The following is a 24,082-nucleotide window of genomic DNA, read 5'->3' as shown; positions in this document are numbered from 1 at the left end:
TTTTAAAATCACAGAACGTGTTTTTCAGATAGTTTTGTATGTTGCCCTTAAGAGTGTGCCCTCATACCTATTTATAATCAATATATTTATTCTAACTTGTCTTTAACATATACAATTATAATTTATATATATATTTCCTCATGTGTTTTCAAAGAAAACGCATGAGGCTCTGGTTCTTTCAAATACTGACCATTATCTGTATTCATAGATTAAAAAAATAAACTAGGTTGGTGGGCACAGCTAAGAAAAATGGCATTAAATTTTACTGGGGTTTTTTTCTGACATAACTGCTAATTGTCTCTGTGCATTTCCATGGAGCTCCCCCATAGCAAAGCACATGAAAGGGTAGGTTTAGTTGAATTTTAAACATGCTGGTGAAAAATATATATTTCATTTATTATTAATTACCTGAATGAAAGAAAAAGTGCATGAGTGCATGACTTATAACTAAAGCAAGCATTTAACTCATAAAAGGAATTTGAACATAATCAGAGAAATTTTTAATACAAAAAAGGCTACCAGTAGCTGAGTGCATTCTGTGTGCTAGGCATGGTTCTGAAAGCTTTACATGAAACTAAGTGGGCCATCTCTTCCTAACAAGCCCATGACTTAGGTACTATTATTTATACCCCCGTTTTACAGATGAGGAAACTAAAGAACAAAGTAACTTGCCCAAGGTCACATGGTTAGTAAGCAGATAGCAAGCCTTTCTGTCTCAGGCCAGCCTGGTGTCAAAATCCACTCTCCTTATTATAATCAAGGATTCCCTTTTATGGTCATTGGCCACTATTCCTTTGCTATAAATTGGGGAAAGCACAGAAACTTCTAGTTTGTGACTAAGCATGCTCCCATGTAGAAAATGTTCTCTACATATTTCAAAATCTATGTACTGTGAATGGTTAAAGTTTCCATGAAGCAGTCTTTGCCTATTTGGTAAGTACATAAAGATTTAAATGCCTTTGAATAGAAAATATATGGCAAGCTCTAAGGAGACTTTTAGAAGGGTACTAGTAAGGAGTTAATGAATATCTGGGGTGTAAGACAGTAATGACATTTTCCAGGCACTTAAGATGTAACAGCAGCTAAAAATATTACATTCATATAAGGGCTTCTCCTGGTTTTCAGGTTTCTGAGGTTAGAAAGAGCTTGAAAACCCTTTAGATGAGCCAGATTACTTGATCCTACTTACATCTAGGAAACAAATCCCCTGCATCTGTGGCTTTATACTTTCAAAGTACACAAAAACCCACTACTATGATGGGCATAGAGACATGGCGTTAGCCAAATTTTAACTGGAATTGTAAGAAGATCATGATAGAAACTTAACACATCAACATAAAAACCCAAAGGGGATAATTTAATCTGCACTATGACTAAGTCTCTGATACTGAAAGATATTTTATTTATGGGTAATACTAAATTTTTATCATTGCAGTATCATACATATCAGTGGTTCTGAAGCCACTGGTAAAATATTGAAGTATAGTAGCTGGAACATAGTAAGAACTCAATAAAATTAGCTGTTATTATTATTACTATTCAAGATACATCGGAATCTCCTGGAAAGGTTATTAAAAATGCAGATTTTATGACCCTATTCCCAAAGATTCTGTCTCAGATGCTTTGAGTGATACTGATCTATATAACTGCATGTTTTATATAGTGATCAGGAGAATATTCACCATATGGGGGTGCTGCCTGTATGTAGTAAATTGCAATTAAAATTAATCATGTTCACTTACTGTATTTTTTTTAATCCACTCTCAAATGGTCTTAAAAATGTTCTGTGCTTCTCAATTAGCACCTTTTTGCAGAGGCTCTATTTTGTGGTCATATTAGCGCTATTTTTTTTCTTGTCCATTAATGTTGTAATCTTCCTTTGAATCAAATGCAAATTAACTTTCCTCTGTGGTATGGAAATGCTGGGCAGCCTAATTTGCTGAAGATGTATCACTTCAGAGCATGGGCATTTATCTTAGAACTACCACTTGGGACTATCACTTACCTCCAGGTTGGGGGCGACAGGGCCATGGCACATGATATCACAGGTTATGCTCTACCCAAAGACCTGTGTGGAGAAGGGAGGAGTAGGGGCTGAACGCACACAGAGGAGCTATTGTGCTCTGCCATTTTCACTGAGTTCCATAGTTCTGACTATACACAGTGGTCACCACTTTTATATTCACGTTAGCATGACAGAGAGCAAATTCAGCTCTGCCAAGGCCTTCCTACCAGCCCAAGTGCCTCTGTGTTGGGTGGTGATTTGTCAGTGTAGAATTCTGGGCCACCTTTTAGTTATTTGGAGGCCTGGGGGTGGGGAGTCATTTCTGATTCTCAAAAGCAAGCAAAGGAGGCATCTCCTTTCCTCCCACTGCTAGGCCCTTTCCCCTCTTTCTATCCTAACATCCCAATTATATTTTGAAGGTAGTTGAAGAGTATTTCTGGTGGAAATCGTTCTGATGGTGCAGAGTTGAAAGAACTGTGACTTGATTTGGCAAAACTGTCTGTCTGTTCTTACATAGCATGGTGAGGACCACACACTAGAACTCAGGTTCCTTCACCTCCAAGGCCTGAGGCCAGCACACCACTTCCTAAGGAGGATTAATACTTAGAAACCTCATCCAATACTCTCTGGACCTTTTTCCTTATCTCCAGAATGAAGGAAGACTACCTCAATGGCCTTTCCCAAATTTTAAAATTCCATTCCACGAATTAATTTTTTTTAATAAAAAAATTGTTTTAGTGTTTATTTTTGAGAAAGAGAGTGAGAGAGAGAGAGAGCGCGCGCGCACTAGTGGGAGAGGGGCAGAGAGAGAAGGAAACACAGAATCGGAAGCAGACTCCAGGCTCTGAGCTGTCAGCACAGAGCCTGATGTGAGGCTGGAGCTCATGGGCCAAGAGATCATGACCTTAGCCGAAGTCAGACCATTAAACAACTGAGTCACCCAGGTGCCCCACCATGAATGATTTTTTAAGACATTTCTTTTTTTATTCTTAATTCGATAAATTGTAAAATATACATAAATGTTACCATCTTAGCCATTTAGCGCACAGTTCAGCAGCATTGAGTATATTTACGTTGTTGTGCGACCGCCATCATCCGTCTCCAGCAGATTGTCCATCTTGTAAAACTGCAACTCTGTGCCCTTTAAACAATAATGGGACTTTTCTGATAACAGCACTTCGATGTTTACCAGAGCTGCCTTTCCACTGTTTGCATTTTGTTGTTAGGGAAACCGGCGTAGAGAGAAGTTAGGTAACTGAGCTATAAGCCATCAGAAAATCACTGCTGGTAGAGAAATCAGAATTCTTAACTTCTGAATTTTCAAGCAGATGCTTTTATATTGAACTTCATTGCTTTCATTTCCATTCACCCAACTTATGGAGTGTCTACTGTGTGTTCAAGATAGACTAGCAGTATTGATCAGTGGGGCCGAAAGGAACGTGAATAATAGCAAAGGCATTTAAAAGGAAATAGGCTGCAACTTAATGTGTTAGAAGACATAATAAGACATCATATAAATGCTGAAGAGAACAATATGGTCATTGTTACTATTAGCTTATTTTACTGTTAGGCGTTGCATTATGTTTTATTTTCTCTTCCTGCTGATGTGCTTTAATCTTGAAAAGAGCTAAGCATGTGTTTGGGGCCCTTCAAACTTGACAGTATTTTGTTCAGTAAGAGTCAGTGTGTGCTATCTCCAACCCAGTCTGTTCATCCCTTCTTTTACAATTTTGTACAGTTTTCTGTGCAGAATGCTGGCAAACCTATTGAGCTGATCTCTATTTACACAAAATAGCATGTAATTCAAAGCCATTGCTACTCCCTGGCTGACTGGATGCCCTATGGTTCTCTAACAAAAAAACCAGTGCATACTCCTAATCTATTCCTTCCACATTTCCTGTTAAACTTCACAGAACTACACTGCACTGTGGTCGTTCTAAAGTCAACTGGGTAGTGGGGTACCTGGGTGGCTCATTTAGTTAAGCGTCTGACTTTGGCTCAGGTCATGATCTCACGGTTCATGAGTTCGAGCCTCAGATCAGGCTGTCTGCTATCAATACAGAGAGTCAACTGGGTAGAACACATATTCCAAGAAACCTCCGGATGTTGCCGTTGCCAGAGCTGAATTTGCTCTCTGTGGTGCTAACGTGAATATAAAAGTGGTGACCATTGTGTGTAGTCAAAATTGTGGAACGCTGTGACAATAGTAGAGCATAGTAATAGTTCCTCTGTATGCTGTAACTGGGATTTAGTTCTCTAACTCTGGAAAGATTCTAACAGAATTCATACCAATATCTTAGCATTTCAGAATATACTGAAACAGTATTCTCCCTCTTGCTATCTTGCCTAACAATCCTCAAAGGGTATTTTCCCCCAGTGAGCTTGTTAAAATAATTGTGCTCCTTCAAATACTACTTTTGTTGCTTAAACAGTGCCTTATATATGTAACTGAATTTTCCAGAATTGAGGGACATGTGGCTAGCCCTCTACCATAAGGTCTAATTGCTGAAATTTTATTTCAAAAGAATAAAGAGAATGAGAAAATGTGGGCCTAAAGAAGTATAAGAAATACTTTCAATTGAATATATTCAGTTATAATTAGCAGCTTATATATTTTTTCAAGATAAATATAAATACTTCCTCGTGACAACTTAGCCTGGTAAAAAGCAGAAGGAGGCATAAAGGATTTCCCAAATGAGGCTCAAAAGTTTAAAAAATTGTATCTACAGCAACCCCCACACCTCATCAAAACGTAATCCTGCAGAGGACAGAAATGATTGGTAATTAATGACTCAAGCCTTTTATGTGATATTAATTCCTTGCTATTTGCTAGGTTTCGGTGGTTGCGTGAAGGATGTTAAATTTGCACGGGGTGCTGTCGTTAACTTGGCATCTGTGTCCAGCGGTGCTGTCAGAGTCAATCTGGATGGATGCCTATCAACTGACAGCGTTGGTAACTGCAGGGGAAATAACTCCATCCTGGTTTACCGGGGAAAAGAGCAGAGTGTTTATGATAGTGGTCTCCAGCCTTTTACAGGTAATGTGGACGTGCTCTAAATTAAACGTTACATGTCTCCCACTTGTCGCCTCTTCCCTCCCTGCCAGCCCACTACTAGTCCAGATGAGTAATATTTTCATGTGTCTACTTCTTATTTCCGTTTAAGAATACCTGTATCGAGTGATAGCCTCTCACGAAGGAGGTTCTGTGTACAGTGATTGGAGTCGGGGACGTACAACAGGAGCAGGTAAATTTTATGTTAAAATGTGTATGTGCACACACATGCACATCTCTGTGCATACATGTTTGTGCATGTAAGAAAAAGAAGAGGGGCGCCTGGGTGGCTCAGTCGGTTAAGCGTCCGACTTCGGCTCAGGTCATGATCTCGTGGTCTGTGAGTTTGAGCCCCGCGTCGGGCTCTGTGCTGACCTCAGAGCCTGGTGCCTGTTTCAGATTCTGTGTCTCCCTCTCTCTCTGCCCCTCCCCCGTTCATGCTCTGTCTCTCTGTGTCTCAAAAATAAATAAACGTTAAAAAAAAATTTTTAAAAAAAGAAAAAGAAGAGACTATTATCCTGAAGCAAGTAGTATGTTTGTAATCTTATGAAAGAACATGCCTTGGTTTACAAATGTCAATGGCTAAGATGCTTAGGAGGTCAGTGCTTTTGATTTTTCAGTCATTTAGTAAGTGTTTGCTCAGGCTTGATTCTTTCCTCTTCCGATGCAGAAGGGAGGAGGTTCAAGTTGTCTTAAGGATCTAATAGGCCTGTATCTGTAGTGACATATCTATGGACAGGAAACTTACAGACTGCATAGAACCCAAGGAGCTAACGTCAGGATTAATTGCCATGGGTGGGAGGGAGTGGCACCCCCTCACCTCTCTCCCGCAGAGGGTACATTTGCAACCCGAACCCATTTGGAAGCAGATATGTCTTTTATCACATCATGACAGATGTTTGCCATGGTGGTGACTATTAGGGATCTTAGAATGACTCTCCCAGGGTAGAAACTGCTGATGGGTCCAAATTGTTTGAGTTAGAGGGGGGAAAAAAAACCCAGAAGATAGTATATATTAGATCAAATCTCAGACAACCGACTTATAAGTGCTTTGTACTTCTCACAGTGACCACAACGTCTTTTCACATGATACCATCACAGGAAGGCATTCATTGCAAAAAGGTTTGCGAGGCAGTAGGCTTTTACCATTTTGAGTCAAATATTGGTCAGAGAGTCAAATAAATGTCTGTAAGACTGCCATTTATGTCTCTTGAAGGAAGTTTATCCTTAACAACTCCCCGTTTGTCTAAAGGTGTGTTTTTCACCAAGACGTTCTCTCATACTTATTATTAACCATGGGCTACTAACCCAGACACCTTTTGAGAAATCTTCTTAGTCTAGGATAACTAAATACTGAGATGGGCTACTAAGAATAATTTTCAAAGCTCTTTGCCTACAGATTTTCCAGAAGAGGACAACCTGACACTTTTCCAAGGTGATTTAAATTATCATCTATTTATAGGCAAGACAATGAGCCGAATAGTCTCTTAAAATCCTTTTCAACTTCAGAGCGTGGAGAAAGCTCTGATATAAAATATTCATTTGTTACTGGCCTGTCCTCTGCCCCTAGTTCACCTCCTCTGCTTTGTTAACAAATACACTCTAAAGCCGGCATTCAGTCTAAGTCAGCAACGTAAATAGGTATCTAGAAAGTGCATTGCTTACATGGCATAATAGTGCCCATTTTGAGTACCACAGAGAGAGCATGCAAATAGAGCTCTGAATTTATAGCAATGATCTGACCACAAAGTCTTATGCTATAAATTCATATTTATAATCTGACCACAACACTGAGCAGCTACATGCTCCCAAGGGTTGGAGAATAATTGCACTATTTAATTATTTTTGAGTCAGTTTTGCTCTGTCCCTTATGAGAAGGCCATCTGTTAGACGGCACCGTACTTTGCCCTGTACCACATTTCAGAACTAATAAAATCAACATCACTCCCGTTGTCCCTTTGCTTGCATGTTGATTGTGTGGCCTGTGTGTTTTCTGTAGGTGCCCGTGGTGTTTTAACTGCACAGACAGTGGTTCTCCACCTCTGTGCTTCTCTCCCTTGAAGCTGTTTCCCTTGAAGCTGTCCTGTTTTATTGGCCTGAACAGGAAAGTCAGAGAGGGAGGATATTTGATGTGGGAAAACCAGAATGATCCTCCATCGACAGGGCTCAGGAGTCCACGGGCAGCTAGAGCGGGCCTCTCATCCATCATCCTGCCATGGAGTTCCTTGGGTTTTTTCTCAGTGTTCCCAGAGCAGTTTTTTCATCAGTGATGAAGTTGTTACTGATCAGAACTGGAAAAATAGCTAATAAATAGTTAAAGGTTATGGATTTCTAAAGTTAGGGGACCCAGCTTGTGAGTGCGGTGTTGCAGTTCCTTTAAACATCCCCATTTTGTGTTCCTTTTTTTTTTTTTTTTGAGATACTTGGAAGAAAACACTTTGAACATTCTGAAAATGATTTTGTATAATCTCAAGGGTTCCAGCTCCTCTACCCCCTAAAATGCAATTAGGAATGTATCCTGTATATCGTATCTGATAGAATTTTGCTTTTTCAAAATTAATTTGAAAAACAATTGAATGTGGAAAATTAGATCAGACATCCAAGTACAATACAATCACATTTGTGATATTTTTTGGCTAATACATTGAAGATATAAAAGTGTCAAACCACGATGTATAATAACAGTCTAATTATCTTGCTTCAAAGGGGTACATCATTATATTGTTTGAACTTGTTATCTGCCTACCATCCACCTCCTTCTTTATGAGTGATGTTTAAAACATGTCTGGTACATTAAATGTTTTTGGAAAACCTGGACTACCCTCGAAAGAACGTTATGTCGATGGAGTTTTGATGGTTTTGAAATATCGCTTAAACTGAATGGCTCAAGATGTGCAGTCATATTAAATCAATGCTGAAAAGTTACAACTCTAATAAATTGTATTTATGCTAATGGTTGAGTCTGATTTACTGCAGCCATTAAAAGTGAAGAATAGAGGCGATAGTCTTCTCAGAATGGCCATTTCTCTGTTTTCTCTTTTATTCTTTCACAGCTCCACAAAGTGTGCCAACTCCCTCAAGAGTCCGCAGCATAAACGGATATAGCACTGAGGTGACCTGGGATGAACCTTTTGTGGTTAGAGGTGTAATTGAGAAGTACATTCTGCGGGCCTACAGTGAGGATGACCCCCGTTCACCCCGCATGCCCGCTGCCAGTTCCGAGTTTGTTAATACCAGCACCCTCACAGGTAAGGGTGATTCCGTAGGGAGTAGATTTTATTAATTTTCTTTTTGTTTTGATTTTTAATAACATTATTCAAGAATTTTTCCCCCAAAACATGAGTTATTCGTATATTTTTCCTGGTTAAAAACAGCAAGAACCATCTAATGAAATGGAAGCTTATATCTACCTAGGATGAGGAGGATAATCCGACAATGTTTATGGGCTCTTATGGATAGCTTCATCACAAGGTTGATATCCTGTCCTCCCTAAAAGATAAGGTCACAGGGGGCTCTAGTCCTTAAACACTCCATAGACATCATTTAGATGTCTTATGTATACATATGGAACCAGCTTACCTATCTCACCGTGCAAAAATTTACTCTTTGGGACTAGCCAAAGTTCACAGCACCATTATTTATTGGAAAATTGTTGATTAAACCTAATTATGTAAAGGTAGAGGAGGATGAGAGCACCAGCAGTTTGACTGGCAAACCAGTGAATCAATTACTCACAGGGCGCTATGCCACGCAGAACGATTGGAGGGGAAAGTGCTGTACACATCACACGCGTGCGCCGTACTCAAATCGTGCACATGTAGTAAGACAGCAGTTTTTAGCTTCGTGAAATGTTAAAGCACATTTAAATGGAACGTCAAATTTCAGCCTTTGGCCAAAAAAAGTAAAACGCATCAACAAATTTGATAGAAAAAAATGTCTCCTCTGTCAAAGAATTTTCCAACTTGGAAAATGATATGGATTTCAGAGTCACTTAAATTATCTTTCAATATCTGTTGGTAACCCTCTTCTAGCCTTTTACTTCCTTCTTTAGATTTTTTAGAAACTACAACCCAAATATGTGAGCAATTATGCACAACTTCACATCTTCTAGTTTCTTTTTTCCTACTTTACCTACCTGGTAAAATCCAACCCGATTAAGCCCGTAGATTGCCTTTGCCCAGGTTGCACATTGAGGCTAAGTGGGCTGGGGTGGGGGTGGGGGTGGGAGCAAAAAACAAACAACAACAACAAAAATGAGCAGTTTGTCACTACAAATTCTTGGTCCTCATTTTCAAATGGGCACTCAGTAATTATGCCAATCCTACTATATTTCTATAATAAGTTCCTTCTTCTATTCTCATTAAATATTTTCAATTTTTCCAAACAATCTAAATGCTAACCTCCCTTCCTCTTCCCACTCAGCTGAGGGGCTTATGTATTAGATTATCATAGACACCAGAGAAGAAACAGAATCTATCATATAGGATTTCTGTCACTATCTTACTAGCAAACATATATATTAATTGCATTTTTCTGAGCAATAGTGTTGTTATTAGGGGTTAAATGCATTAATGTTTGCCAAAACACTTAAAACTGTTTTTGGCGTAATCTAGGCATTTGACGTTAGTATTACCTTTATTTTTTACTTTTCTCTCTCTTTTTTTCCTTTTCTGTTTTTACCAAGCTTTCCTTATCCCCTCAAAGATAAAATCTTCAGAAGTCCTCTGGACCCCAATTCTTACTGCCTTTTCAGAGATGTGACGGGTAGCTTCTCTTCCTCTCAGTCATATTTATAACCTCTCTCTTCACTATAGTGATTCACAAAGTGTGGCCCCAGGACTAACATCGGCAGCATCACCTGGGACTTTGTTATGAATGCAACTTCTCCAGGCTTCCCACACGTGCTCACTCAGCAACTCCGGAGGCAGAGCTCGGCAATCCTTGGTTTTCATAAGCCCCCCTTACCTGACTCTGATGTGCCAAAGTTGGAGAACCAGTGCCCAGATGGATTTTTCCCAGAATCATTCAAAATCTATCAACTCCTGTTGTTAAACATAAGCAAGCAGCCTTAAACCCATTATTAAAAGCCTTCCTTTTATTTAAATTCCTTTCCAGCTATGGCTCCCTCTCTCTTCTTCTCAAACTTGCTTTTAGCAAGAAGTATTTATGGGTGTTGTACCCATTATTTCTTCACTTTATGTGGCTTCTGCTCACTTGCCTTGCAAAGGACACCAACAACTTCCATATTTACCTAGCTAAAGGACCCTTTACAATCCTGGTCTCGACTGCTCAACATCATTTTACACAGTAGATTTCTCATCATTTATTGAAATATTTCTTTGCTTCAATGACTCTTCCATTTTCCAACCGGATTCTCAGCCCCCCTTTTTTTGGTGTCCTTACTCCTTCTGAAGCTTGTCTCTACATTTTGGAGAACCTCAGGATTTAGACCTGGAATCTTTCATTCTCTTTCTTTTTTTCTACATTCTTCCTCCAGGAAACTCACCAATTCCCACAGCACCAAATACCATACAGATGCTACTGACTCACCAGTCCATTTCCCACCTAGATATCCAAATGTGTGTGTGTTCACCAGGCACTTAGAAAGATGGACGTTTCTAACAGATGTCTCATAATCTCTAAATTGACCATATCCAAACCTGAACTCTTACTCCTCCTGCATTCCCAGCATAAATAAATGACACCTCCAGACATGTAGTTAATCAAACTTGATAATTTTTCTCAGCATTTTGTATTCTCTTCATGCCTCATATCTATGTTTATTGATCCATTTTCCAAACTATGTGCTAAATTCATCTGTCTTCTCCTATCTACTGTCCAATCCAAACCACTACAATCTCTTCTTACCTGGACAACCGCAACCCTTTTCTTTCTCACTGACCATCAGTCCATGCCACAAAGCAACCAGACATCATGTCCCTCTCCTCAGAATGCCTCAGCTGCTTTCCACTGCCCCTCTCCCAATCTCGTTTTGTCTCAGTCCCTCCTCATTTGCTGGGCTTTCAACTTTTGCTGTTATAATTAATATGATTTTTTAAAAAGTCCTGCGGCACTTGGGTGGTTTAGTTGGGTGAGTGTCTGACTCTTGGTTTCAGCTAAGGTCATGATCTCACAGTTTGTGAGTTCGAACCCTGCATTGGGCTCTGTGCTGACAGCGTGGAGACTGCTTGGGATTCTCTGTTTCCCTCTCTCTCTGCACCTCCCCAGTCTTGCTCTCTCTCTCTCTCTCTCTCTCTCTCTCTCTCTCTCTCTCTCAAAACTAAATAAACATAAAAAAAGTCCATATGTCAACCTTTGAAGTAATTCCTGACAATAATGGTAGGATAAATCTCTCAAAACGGAACAACTGGATGAAAGGCTCTTAAAACATTATATACTCTTGTACCTTAAAGTCAAGCAGATGTTGATACAAAATTCTGCTACCTACCCTTCTTGAACTTGAGGAAGTTATGTGTCCTCCTGGATCTTTCTTTTATGTCTTAACCTATGAAGTGAGAGAATAATATTTACCTTAGGAGAATATAAAAAATATTAAGTGTCTGATATTCTAGCTGTAATGCTTTTTAGCTGTGTAAACTTATACAAATCAGTTAACACCCGTCTGCTTCTGACTTCCTATAAATAAATGGTAATGAAATAACTATCTACTTTATGAGATAGCTGTAAGGATCATGTGAATCTATGTGTATGTAAAGTACACAGGACAGCACTTGATACATGGATTGCACTGTATAAGTGTTAGTTATCAGACATTTTTAAGTGTATAGTATAATGCTTAACATATAATAATTTCTCAACAAAGAACAGTTATTTGTATGCTTCTAAAAAGGCTGTAAAAATATATACTTACACTAATAAGCACAGCACAAGAGTGTATGTTTCATTTCATCCTAGTTGAGTAAGTTTTAGAGCTAAAAACTTTGCAATTTTTCAAAATATATCAGAATATGGTTTTAATTTGATTTATTTGATTGCTAGAGACATTAAGTGTTTTCAGTGCTTATTGGTCATATGTACCTCCTTTATGTCATTCCTAGCAAGTTTCATTGTCAGTTTTTCTATTGGAAGCCTCACATTTTACCCATTAATTAAAATATCTTTTTAGGGGTGCCTAGGTGGCTCTGTCGGTTGAGTGTCTGACTCTTGATTTTGGATCAGTTCACGATCCCAGGGTCATGCGATTGAAACCTGCGTCAGGTTCCATGCTGAGCATGGAGCCTGCTTGGGATTCATTCTCTCTCTCTCTCTCTCTCTCTCTCGCTCTCGCTCTCTCTCCTCGTCATTGTCGTCCCCCTCCTCTACCCCTGTTCGTGCTCTCTCTCTCTCTCTCAAATAATAAAATAAAATTAAAAAGTGAAATAAATTAAAAAAATGAAATAAAATAAAATAAAATATCTCTTTCCATATGAAGAATATTATACTTATGTTTGTCTTATATGTTGCAACCCTCATCACTTCTCATTTTTCTTTTCCTTTTTTTGCATTATGTGAAGATGAAAAAAACATTTTCTGTAGTAAATATAATATTGGAAAAACTTTTCATTAATTTTCTGTTGATAATTTGAAAAGGAAACCCATCATCTCCATTCAGGGTAGACTAATATTTGTTTATATTAGATATACCATATTGATAATATGTAATGCAGATTCTCTGAATTAGCAATTCTGAATCTTAAGTAAAATCAAATCAGAAACTAGGGACAGAAATTTACAAATTATACCAGCTTGAGGCGCCTGGGTGGCTCAGTTGGTTAAGCATCTGACTCTTGATTTCTGCACAGGTTATGATCTCATGGTTCTTATGAGATTGAGCCCTGCATCAGGCTCTATGCTGACAGTACAGATCCTGCTTGGGATTCTCTCTCCCTCTTTCTCTGCTTTTTCCTGCCCCCTCTCAAAATAAATAAACTTTAAACAAAATCTAAAAAAAAAAAAAAAATACCAGCCTCTCCCAAGATTCTGAAGGATATTCCCATGGAGGATAATACACCCCCTCCCCGGATTGAAACCAGTACAGTATATTATTGGGTGTTACTAAAGGGCATGTCAGTCATGTGAATGGTGTACAGAGAAAATAAAATTGGAGAGCCACTGACCAATTGTTATTTATTTTTATATACCCAATCTGTAAAAAAAACTAAGGAAAAAGTCTCAGCTATCAATACAGTTTTGTTAATTTCTCTTTTAGAAACTTTCTTTTTTCTTTGTAATTTCCTTTCCTTTCCTTTCCAAGTTCTTTTAGGTCTTATTAGTAGCACAAAACTGGTGATTTAAAAATTATACAGGTTTCCTGAATTAAGTCTGACCCAGAGCATATTAGTCAGTAGTTGGAGTTCTGTGCTCTTTTCTTACATTACCTTACATTAGTTATTTATATTTTAATGTCCAAAGCCACATTGTTTTAGACATATCTCTAAAATAGAATTAGTTTGATTAAGTTTTATATTCAATTTGAAATTGAATTAAGTTTAACTCGTTCACATTTATTTTTATAATTTATGTAACGGCTCTTACTTCTGCCATTATATATCATGCTTTCCAGTTTTATTTGTTATTTTTTAATGACTTTTCAAACTATTCTTTTATTTTTTTGTTCTTGCCTGTGTGGACTAAGAATTCTTTAACTTTTTTTTTTCCCCCATCAAGGGGCTTTAAAGTTATATCTGCTGTTCACAATTGTGAAATGAACACACAAGGATGCATGTAGGAAGTTATCTTCAAGATTATGGAGCATTTAATGGTAAAGAGAAAAGGGTGCTAGAAAGTGAGAACAGAGGCGTAAGAAAGTAGAGAGCGAAGGCTGGATTTGGAGTAAATATGAGGGGTGTGGAGTTTGGACAGTGATGACTGCTTTGCCAGTTGGTTGAGATAATAACGTATCAAGAGAGGAAGATCAGTTTTGTTATTGATCTTAAATAATCCCCCTTTTGCATTTCTGAGGTGACTTTTGGTGAGATTTTAATGTTTACTTTTGGTTGTTAAAGTGATATTTCTTTGCATGAAACAATGCTGATTACTGGATGCACAAGGCAATTTAGCTTTACTGGTTCACATACGGTTCTTTACCAATTAAGTTATAAAATGTGTTCATCACTTTTCATGTATTTCTTGCTATTATATAGCCAACTCTTTTATTCGTGGATCCTTCTTCAGCTTGGAAAGTTTGCTGTTGTATATGTCCCTATTACTTCTGGTAAAAAATGCCAGCTTTCAGTATTGTGTGTCTCTTCCAAGTTGGTCCTCTTATTTGAGAAGTCCAGACACACAGCTTTGTAGAGTCAAATCAATCTACGTTCAAATTCCAGCCCTGTCACTTGTTAGTGGTATGATCCAGGCACATTAAATAACATATCCCTATATCAGAGTTTCCTCACATATAAACTGGGTATAAAAACTTCTGTGTTATGGAAGTGTTGTAAAGATAAAACATGAATTACTTACATAGAATATTTTGCTCTGGTACATAGTGAATGTTCAACAAATTAATCATTATCTTTATATTACTTGGTCTCTGAATTCTAAGTTATTGCTTCATAATTATTTCCCTTTTCATATTCTGAGTTTTTGTTATTGATTCTGCTTTCTGAGCCTTCTAAGGTGATCTTAAAATTTTTCTATTTCAGTCTTTGATATGATTTGCATTTATTTCTCCTCTCATCCAGCTCACCTTGTCTTCTGCCTACCTCTCAGTATTCTCAGTTTTCATCACTGTTGTTTACCACTTATCTTCCATCTTTGGCTTAATGGACTCCAAGTTCTTTTATGTCTTATTAGTAGCATAAAAATTATACAGGTTTCCTGAATTAAGTCTGCCCCAGATCATAATAGTCTGTAGTTGGAGTTCTGTGCTCTCTTCTTCCTCTCGAGTCACAGATGTTCTTCTCGTTGGCTAAATGCACCCTGACCTCCATGTCCATGCCTCACTTGCCCCAACCCTAAATGTACCTTCAGATTGAGTGTTTGCTCAGGAAAATTCAATCATTTTCAAGTCACCCAAGTAGGCACTTAGTTTTTGTCAATAAAAACCTTCGCTGGGATTTTGCCAGGTCAATTGAGGTAAAATTGCTCTAGACTCACGGCAATAAGCAAATCTCAACATGCTTCTTCCCAGTATTTGGTAAAGAAGAAGGGCTGATGCTGTGGGCATTTTGTACCCAGCTGGGGATTCGGTTTGCCCTGGGCTATCCTTCAAGTAGTCAATTTGTCTTGGCCTTGTATCCTTCCAGGTATTTCTAAATCTTTGGTCATTTCATTGGTCTTCTTATAAGGCTGCGATTCTCAACCATGGGTGCCACTGAGCTGCCCAGGGAGCTTTAAACACTACTGATGCCCAGACTCCACCTGCAAAGAGTCTGATTTTTTGTTTGCTTAGAACACAGGCTGGACATTGATATCTTTAAAGTGTCTATAGGAAATTCTGTTGTACACCCAGTACTGGGGAACACTGTTAAGGGGAGCACTGAGATCAAGTCTCAATTTTACCCAGACATGCTTATGGCAACTTCTATCTCCCAACTGAAACTTGAAAATATAGGACTCAAAAAAGGCAAATGTCTAGATAAAGATGATAAAGTATTAAAATTAAGTAGGTAAAATTAACAAAGGAAAATCACAGGACAACAAAACTTAAGTGCCAAGCATTGGGAAGAAGTGGGAAATGACAGTCACGCTGACAAAATGCAGAAAGCAAGAGAGAGAGGGAAAAAATGAATATTAACTAGGAGAACTGGAAGAATAGAATAGTGGGACAGAATATTTACCATTCATGAATTTGGCTACCAGAGGATTAAATGAGATAAATCCCAGTAGTGGTAGAGAGTCCAAGGGTTAACAGCCCCACTCAGGAGCAAATGGGCCCCTTTGGGCTACCAGGTCTGGATTCTGTGCCCTCCGAAGGCCAGGGTTCAGAGCAGGGAGTTCTTGAAAGTTCATATCCTCAGATGGAGCCTCAGGGTAGAAAGCCCTGCAGTTATCACTCCAGTGTATCTTTAGACTTGTTGCAAAGGGCTCCAATTAACTCTGGTAGCTTTTGCTGATTTTCCCTCCAGCCCTGTTAACATGCGAAGTGGCTTCCCAGAGAGACAGCCCTGGCATTTCCCTTCAAACCCAGGGCTGTTCAGAAAGTGACTTCACAATTCGATTTGAAATTATGTCAAGAATGAGTGGATTCAAGAATTTGCACATATACAATATTTTTTTCTTCTTTTTTTCCTTATGATATTAAACATATAAACTTGATTATCAGCATAATTAGTCTAGCATCTGGCATTAGTGTTAGGGCTATAATTGGTACACCGAAACTATTTTCTCAATTTTGTTGCTGCGTTGCATTGAGCTAAAGCCTAAGAGTTATATATTCTTTCTTTAGAATAATAAATACTAAAAATTAATAATATTTATTATACACTGTATTTTAGTGGAAGAACCAATAATAATCATCTTTCAGATTACCCAAATAAATCTAAATTTGTGTAGAAAAATAAATGAAAGGCATTTTAATTTATGATGCAACTAATAATATACCTTTTGCTACTAAAATTGGTTCAGTCCTCAGATGCAGTAGACTCTAGTCTTCTACCTAAAGAAATTGGGTAGCATAATGAAGATCTGTCTCTCATTTTTCTTTCTTTTCTGTAGCTGGTAGTAATAATGAGTGATTTTCAGCTCTGTTGGTCAGAAAGTGATTCCTGGATTGCTTATAAAATGCACATTGTTGAGTCCTTCCCCAACGCCCACAAGAGTCTGTATAGGGGTTAGATTTTATCAATCTGCATTTGACTGAGTGTTCCAGTTGGTTCCCTTGAAGAAGGTCTATAGACCACATATTGTAGAACATGAGACAGGGGAGTGGCCAGGAGAGAAGGGGTCATTTTCACCTGCTGGGCTTGAATTCATCCCAGCTTTGTTTTCACCTGCTCCTTGTCTCAACTACATTAGTTTTGCAGGCAGAATATTGCTAAGGGCAAGTGGAGAAATAGAGGTAGTGTAAGTAGGGCCTCTTGCTCTTAAGGGAAGTGCTTTTGAATGTTGCCCAAGGAGAAGAAGTGAACATTACTTGAGATGTTGGTAAAATGAAGATTCTGATTCAGTAGATATGAAGATGGATGTGAGACTCTGCATTTCAAACAAGTCCAAACCTACCATCCCTAACCCCATATGCCCAGTAGAAGTCAGGGAGCTCACTATTTATATAAGAAAAAAAAAAAAGTGCTGAATTTCAGGATGCCCATTGGGTTCAGTGATAAAAGATCCCAGTGCAGGGCGCCTGGGTGGCGCAGTCGGTTAAGCGTCCGACTTCAGCCAGGTCACGATCTCGCGGTCCGTGAGTTCGAGCCCCGCGTCAGGCTCCGGGCTGATGGCTCGGAGCCTGGAGCCTGTTTCCGATTCTGTGTCTCCCTCTCTCTCTGCCCCTCCCCCGTTCATGCTCTGTCTCTCTCTGTCCCAAAAATAAATAAAAAAACGTTGAAAAAAAATTAAAAAAAAAATCCCAGTGCAATTCAACAAATGAAATAGAATTTCATCTGCATGTATTTAGATTACAAACATTTAACTATACATAAAAAAAAAACCACACAAAACCAACCAATCAACCAACAATAAAACCTTTTAAAATAACGGCACAGACAAAAGATGCTATCCAATTCTGAAATTGTCAATATCTGCTACCCAGGAAGAATGTGCAAATAATTGTATGGTTTCCCAATCATTGACAAAAAATAAATAAAAGTCATTTTGGGGGTATAAAAAGGAATGAAGAATCAAGAGCCCTAGAGAATCTTTGATTAATGAAAAGTTAGAGGCATACACAAAATCAAATGTACTGTACTTTATGGACCATACAAGGAGTTGTCAAGGGGACTTTAAATCATAAGTGATTTTGCCTTATGCCTGACTTTGGAACTTAAGCTCAGCCATTAGTCCATTAATAAGTGAGATGCTATTCTTTATGTGTATGTGCATGTATGTATGCGTATATGTATACATATATGTATATGTATACATATATTGTATATATCATATATAATATAAGCTATTATCATACTTACCAGAGAAGCCAGCAGAGAGATGACTATAATAAAAACTGTGATTTTTTTTCTACTCAGCTGGGAACTCTTGACTCAACAGTTGTTAAAACTCCCTAGGGGTGCCCTTTGTGCACCCAGCTTATATTTTCATTAAACAATAAGTTCCTCAGGACAAGTATCATACTTTATATTTATTTTAAGTCTTGCTCAGCACCTTGCTTAAGGTAGATGATCAATACACTTTTCTTAAAGTGATGAAGAAATAGACAAATGAACAGATGCAGCTTCCTGCTAACACATTTCTAGTTAATGAAACGTTAATATTATTTTATCCTGCTGAGTTGAGTATTGAACTACTGATTTTTACTAGTCTCATCAGTGTTATAGTTCTCTAATTTTATGAAATAATGTGCAGAACTATCACAACTTAAACATATATTTGGAACTTAATATGCTTATTCCCAACGGAAAAAAAAATGTTGGTAGGGTAAATAGAATCTAAAAATTAGTTCCCAAACTTGTACCTCATAATGGAACTCCAGTGCTATAATTTGCAATTAAAAATAATGGAAGCCAATACTGCTATATTGCTGATAATTACACAGAACAGAAAATATTCATTTATTAAAAACAAAAGCATTATCTACTCTGTTCCAGGCTAGTGCTAGATCCTACCTTTACAATCTGCTTTTATTGTTGTTTTTTCTAATATTTTTTATTGTGCATAACAAATAATTTGCTTTTATACCATTAAAATATGGTCCAAGAACTTTCTGTAAAGTATAATATTATATTTTAAAAAATCACAAAGTTTTATGGGGAAACACAGTGGAGATGAGTTTTAATTTTTATTTAATTTTACTGAAAGGATCTAAATAACAGTGACTTAGACAAGATTAAGTTTTTCTTTTTCTGGTAATAGATGTTCAAGTTTAGTCAATGTAGGAGTGAGATGTTCACAGTGCCAGGGACCCATACACTTCATCTTTTTGCTATGCCACACTAGGGACAGGACTACTTGCCTCATGGTCCAAGATGGCTGCCTGAGCTTCAACAATCCAGTCTGGTTTCCATCCAGCAGGAAAGTGGAATGGTTGAAAAAGGATATGCACATTCACTGCAAAGACATATTTCAGAAGTTGTTCCTCTATCTCTCTATACTTGTGTGTTTAGTAGGTATAGCCATGTGACTATGAACTTAAGTCTATGAATTTAAAAAGTCTGTGAACTAAGTTCATAGTCACATAGCTATACTTAGCTGCTGAGAAACGTTGTCCTTATTCACAGTAGCCATTTGTCCAGCCATCTTTCTGTTGTACTGTGGAAGAAAAGGAGAATATATAATGAGGGGGCACTTAGTGGTCTGTGCCTCAACAGGCAAACTTCAGAAGTAAATTTTAAAAATTAATTTTGATGGTATTATTAAAAGATGAATTTTGAGGAAGTCTTTGCCATTTTTACAGTACCCCATAAATTAACATTCCATATTTGTAGTTTATTACAAACTATTTCTTTAAATGTAAATCTTGGTCTGAAATGGTATGAAAAATTTCACAGGACAAAAATATGGCCTATGACATAAATAGTAAAAATAGAAATGATGTAATGTTCCTGCTTAGCTAATGTAGAAGAATTTCATTAGGTAATGCAGTGTTGATGAGTTAATAGCTTTGTCTAACTCTCCTGAATACATAATGTGCCTGAACGAGTTGTACATTGTGAAATCTGCAGATAGCCCTTTTTACAAGTTATTCATTTTCTTTTATGCAGTAAGAATCTGCAGTGCAGGATGTGGATTTCTTTTTGTTACGTGTTGTACCATGGTTAAAAATGAGGGTGGCATATAAATTTTGCTGTATAGTGATAGTCAAGTAGGAATATCTATAATACTATAGTAGTTGATACAAATACTTCAAGGTTACCAATAAGAACTGATAAAGAAAAGGAACAGTCACTCCCAATTTTTCTGTTTTCTAACTTGTGACCATTTTATATTTGTATTGCATTTGGAACTAATAAAATATATGTACGCGCGTGTGCGCGCGCACACACACACACACACACACACACACACACACCCATGCCCAATGTTTTACTCAAAAGCACACATGTATGCACACACACTGATTCAGAGTCTGAATCAAATCAGTTCTTTTCATAAGGGAATATTATAGGCCTACACACTTGCTCATTTTGGAGGATAAATATGCTATTTTCTGTTTGAACACAGTAGGATTTAGCAATAAACTTGAACCTTTTAACAAATTTTAAGGTGTAATTGTAAATAATTTGCTATAAAAAGTGTGCTACTTTTAGTGACATCATTTCAATCCGTCTTCTTTCTTCTTGCAGAACTGGGGTTTGGGTTGAATAGCAAGAACGATAATCTTGGAGTCAGAAGACATAGGTTCCAAACTCTGCTCTGCTGTTGGGTTTGAGCAACACCTTCCAGACTCTGCCTTACAGCAGCCCCATCTGTATAATGGGGTAATAGGATAGGAGGTTCTTAGCAAGGACCTGGGACACTGATCAATAAGGGGTGACTTTCATTTCTTTTTCTTTTCCTCCTGTCTTCTTGCCTGCCTCCCTACTTACTCACATCCAATAGTTTCTTTGAGGGTTCTTCTAATGATTCCACTATCACCCCTTGAGGTTAGATGAAGAGTTAATGACTGGATGGCTTCAAACCTATTGCAGAATTACAATGGAAATGACGGAGACAAAGGCATTGATTAAACATTAGGTTAGATGTAAGCCTTCTGAGAGAATCTTAACTGGATAATACTTTGAGGTCAATTAAAATCCCTGTTTGAACCATTCTCAAAGACTGGAATTAGACCCTATATTTTATAAAGAAAAATAAAAGAATGAAATTTTTTTCCTATTTGTAAACATCAAAATATGTTTAGTTTTCTTTATCCCAGGTATATGATTTTCTGTAATTTCTACTACAAGTTTTGAACAAAATCAGAAAAACCGTTTAAAGGAAATTAAACATTAAGAATTAGTTTTAGAGTGTTTAGAGGATTACCTTAGGTTTGAGGTAAAGGTGTTTACTATTCCACTTTTTGGTTGAAATGAAAACTGAATTTCATTTTATAAATATTAGAGATCCTAATTTTCATTTAAAATAGTTCCCAAAAACCACAACAACAACAAATTGCCACCTTCTATGCTGTTAAGAACCAGAGGAGAAGCATCCTGGGTGTGTTTCCAGATCTCTGTTAGACCCTTAAGTTTTCATCCATATTTAACAAATGTCATTATTCAGTTTCATGGGGTCACTGTGTCAAAATGTCTGTGTTAGACCTTTAATTTATTTTCAGAGGTTCCTTTAGGTGGGCAGAAAGCATGGCATGTTGGGTGGATTTCCTCTCTTTAATCCACCCACCAGCGTGGTTTGCAGCTCAAAACTTATTCTGGGGTGTATACTCAAAACTCAGAATTTATCAGCACGGCAGCCTAAGCCTACACCAGAAAAGTCTCCCTGTCTTCTGCTTCCCTTCTTCTGGCTGGTTCTCTTTTAAAAGGTGGGTTCTTCCATTATGTCTCCAGGTAGCGGTAGCAGCCGTGCCTGTGTGGTATCCCTCACCAGATGGCCCTCTTAATAAATGCCTTTCCCTTGCCCACCCTCACTTCCTTGATCCAAATGTGAAATGCCAGCAAATAAATAAGAGCATTGTACTCTGATGAGTTCTCTTGAGATGAAGAGAAGCCCTGGGGAGAAGAAGCTAGAAACAGCTCTTCTGTTTGCTGGACTGCTCCTAATTACTGGCTAGTAGGTAAAAGACACTGTTTAGATAATACAGAATTTAAAGGGAGAGCCAGGGAGGGAGGGAAGGAGGGAGAGAGAGAGGGAAAGAAGGAGGGTGCATATATTATGTCAAATGCCTTCGCTAACGTGAACATACTCTTGGGTTGTTAGAGTCCATTTGAAATATTGTGCGTGATCTTTGTGAGGGACCAGACTTCGGTCTCAGGGTAGGCGATTGCTGTGTGCAGATTTCACTGCCAGGCTAAAAGTGCAACACAAATGAGTGGGTAATGAGAGCAGAACAGCCAGTTCTTTAATTGAATTAAAAGCTGGGTGACATCAATGCAGACACCTGTCCAATTACAGACAGGCCAAGGTGTTTACCATTGCTGTACAAGCGATTCGAAGATGACAGAAATCTTTCCGCCCACAGATTAACATAATGAAGGAGAACAGATTACCGTGGATGGCGGCCAAACACCTAGGTTGGCAGCTGGGGGTGGGGTGGGAGAGGGAGGAGGAGTCCGCTCAAGTATGTAAATAGAAACAGCCTTTTTTCTTTCTTCTCAGAAATGTGTTGGGCTTTACAAAGGATGCCATTTTGCTTTGTGTCTCAGGTTCGGTTTCCGGGCAGAGCATTTATACTTGTCTGCATTTAGTCAGAGGAGTTAATCATAAAATTCCAACGTCACAGCTGGCTCCTCTGTTGTCTTCCTGCTTCTCGGCACACAGAGTTCTATTAGAGACTCAAAAGCTCTCACAGCTGGTGTCAGCTCCACAATGATTTTCTCTCAGGTAGCCAGGCTGCCTCCAATTACTGATATTTCTCTTTGGCTCCTTTGAAACTTGAGGCTAGAGCAAAGGAAAGACAGTGTTGGAAATAATTATCATCAGTCAAAAGAAACAATGTCTGTTACTTTGCAGACTCCCTGGAAAGGGTAGAATGGGAATGGGGTCTCTTAGAGTGAGGGAGACAGCTGAGTGGTGCTAAGCAGATGGAAAGTCTTCGTTTTTCCATCGAGCATCGAGTGCCCGCTTTGGTAAACCATCCTAAGAGCTTCAGGAAAATAGGACAAGTAAAGACGTAAAAGGACATATCCTTTGCATTCAAAGAGTGTCCTAAATCACTTTGAAGGACTTTTAAATTTCAGCATCCTCCAGGATAAGGCTCTTACCCTCTGCTGGGTGGAAACCCTCAGAACACAGACTTTGGAGCCATAGACACCAGGACTCTTAAACTTCCTACTGTGATGTGCTTTCCTTCTGGAAATGAAGTCCCTGTCCCTAGTCTTTCAGCCTGGGCTTTCTGCATGCACCAAGGCCCACAGGACTGCAATTCAAAGGGAATATACTTGCTTTACTTCAAACTCCCTTGGTGTGGCATGTCAAGATTTCTCAATGTTAAGCATTAATGCAAAATGCATTATCGCTTAGCAGTGAGAGGTCTGGTCCTGCTGGTGCCAATGATTTTAATCTGGATACCAACACTCCTGTGTTTCATGGGATACTAACACTTTTAAGACATCAATAATGCTTACTTTATGCTTATTGAATGTTTTTTCAGCTCATCCTCTTCCATTATCAAAAGGGACTGGCAGGTTTCCTGACATGGTTGGGACCATTTTCTGATTTCACAGAGTTTTGTGGCTGAAAGGAAATTTGAGAGGTCATTTGGCTAGCCTAGAGGGTTGGGACAGTCTTAAATTCAAAGGAAAAAAAGACTTCTCTGTGATGTCTGAAAGAAAGAGAACCCATCTTAAAATTTCTCACTGTCGGGATATACTTTTTTATTTTAAACATCCCAGGTGTCATAAAGGGAGATTACACCCACTGTCTCTCATTGGGTTTTCTATGGATGCAGAATATGTCACATTTTTCTATCTAGGATTCATTTATAAATAAGTCACATTGTATATTTTTTAGTATTCTTTTTAATATAATACTGAAACATAGTTTCAGTGATTATCCTTTTTTCTCTTTGTCATTAATTAAATGATAGACAAAGGTCTATCACATTGGACCAGGAAATCCAGATCTATAGATGCTCTTGTCCACTTATCATATATACAAGCACTCTTCTTTATGAATTATTCTGTATTACTGTTATCATTAGGAGCCTACAAGATCTAATATTTTCTTGGATTAGAAACTATAGAGATCAGATGTATTCTTTACTACCTTTCCCAGTGGCATAGACAAGAAATGATAAATACTTTTTGGTGATG

General features: G+C 38.1%; 1 protein-coding gene across 5 annotated transcripts in view; it reads left to right on the top strand.

Annotated features, from left to right (window-relative positions):
* Nucleotides 1-24,082, top strand: part of USH2A (usherin) — a 751,068-nt gene that overhangs the window by 309,146 nt on the left and 417,840 nt on the right. For all 5 annotated transcript variants that reach the window (XM_040461001.1, XM_040461002.1, XM_040461003.1 and 2 more), the window contains exons 28-30: nt 4,839-5,042; nt 5,170-5,250; nt 8,111-8,305. In XM_040461001.1, coding sequence (XP_040316935.1) covers nt 4,839-5,042; nt 5,170-5,250; nt 8,111-8,305 — 480 coding nt within the window. The remainder of the gene's footprint in view (nt 1-4,838; nt 5,043-5,169; nt 5,251-8,110; nt 8,306-24,082) is intronic.

This window comes from Herpailurus yagouaroundi, unplaced genomic scaffold, assembly GCF_014898765.1.
Source record: "Herpailurus yagouaroundi ecotype Mexico unplaced genomic scaffold, PumYag 253, whole genome shotgun sequence".
NCBI classification, from domain to species: Eukaryota; Metazoa; Chordata; class Mammalia; order Carnivora; family Felidae; genus Herpailurus; species Herpailurus yagouaroundi.
The sequence above is the reverse complement of the archived record's forward strand: the minus strand, read 5'-3'. Positions and strand labels throughout refer to the sequence as shown.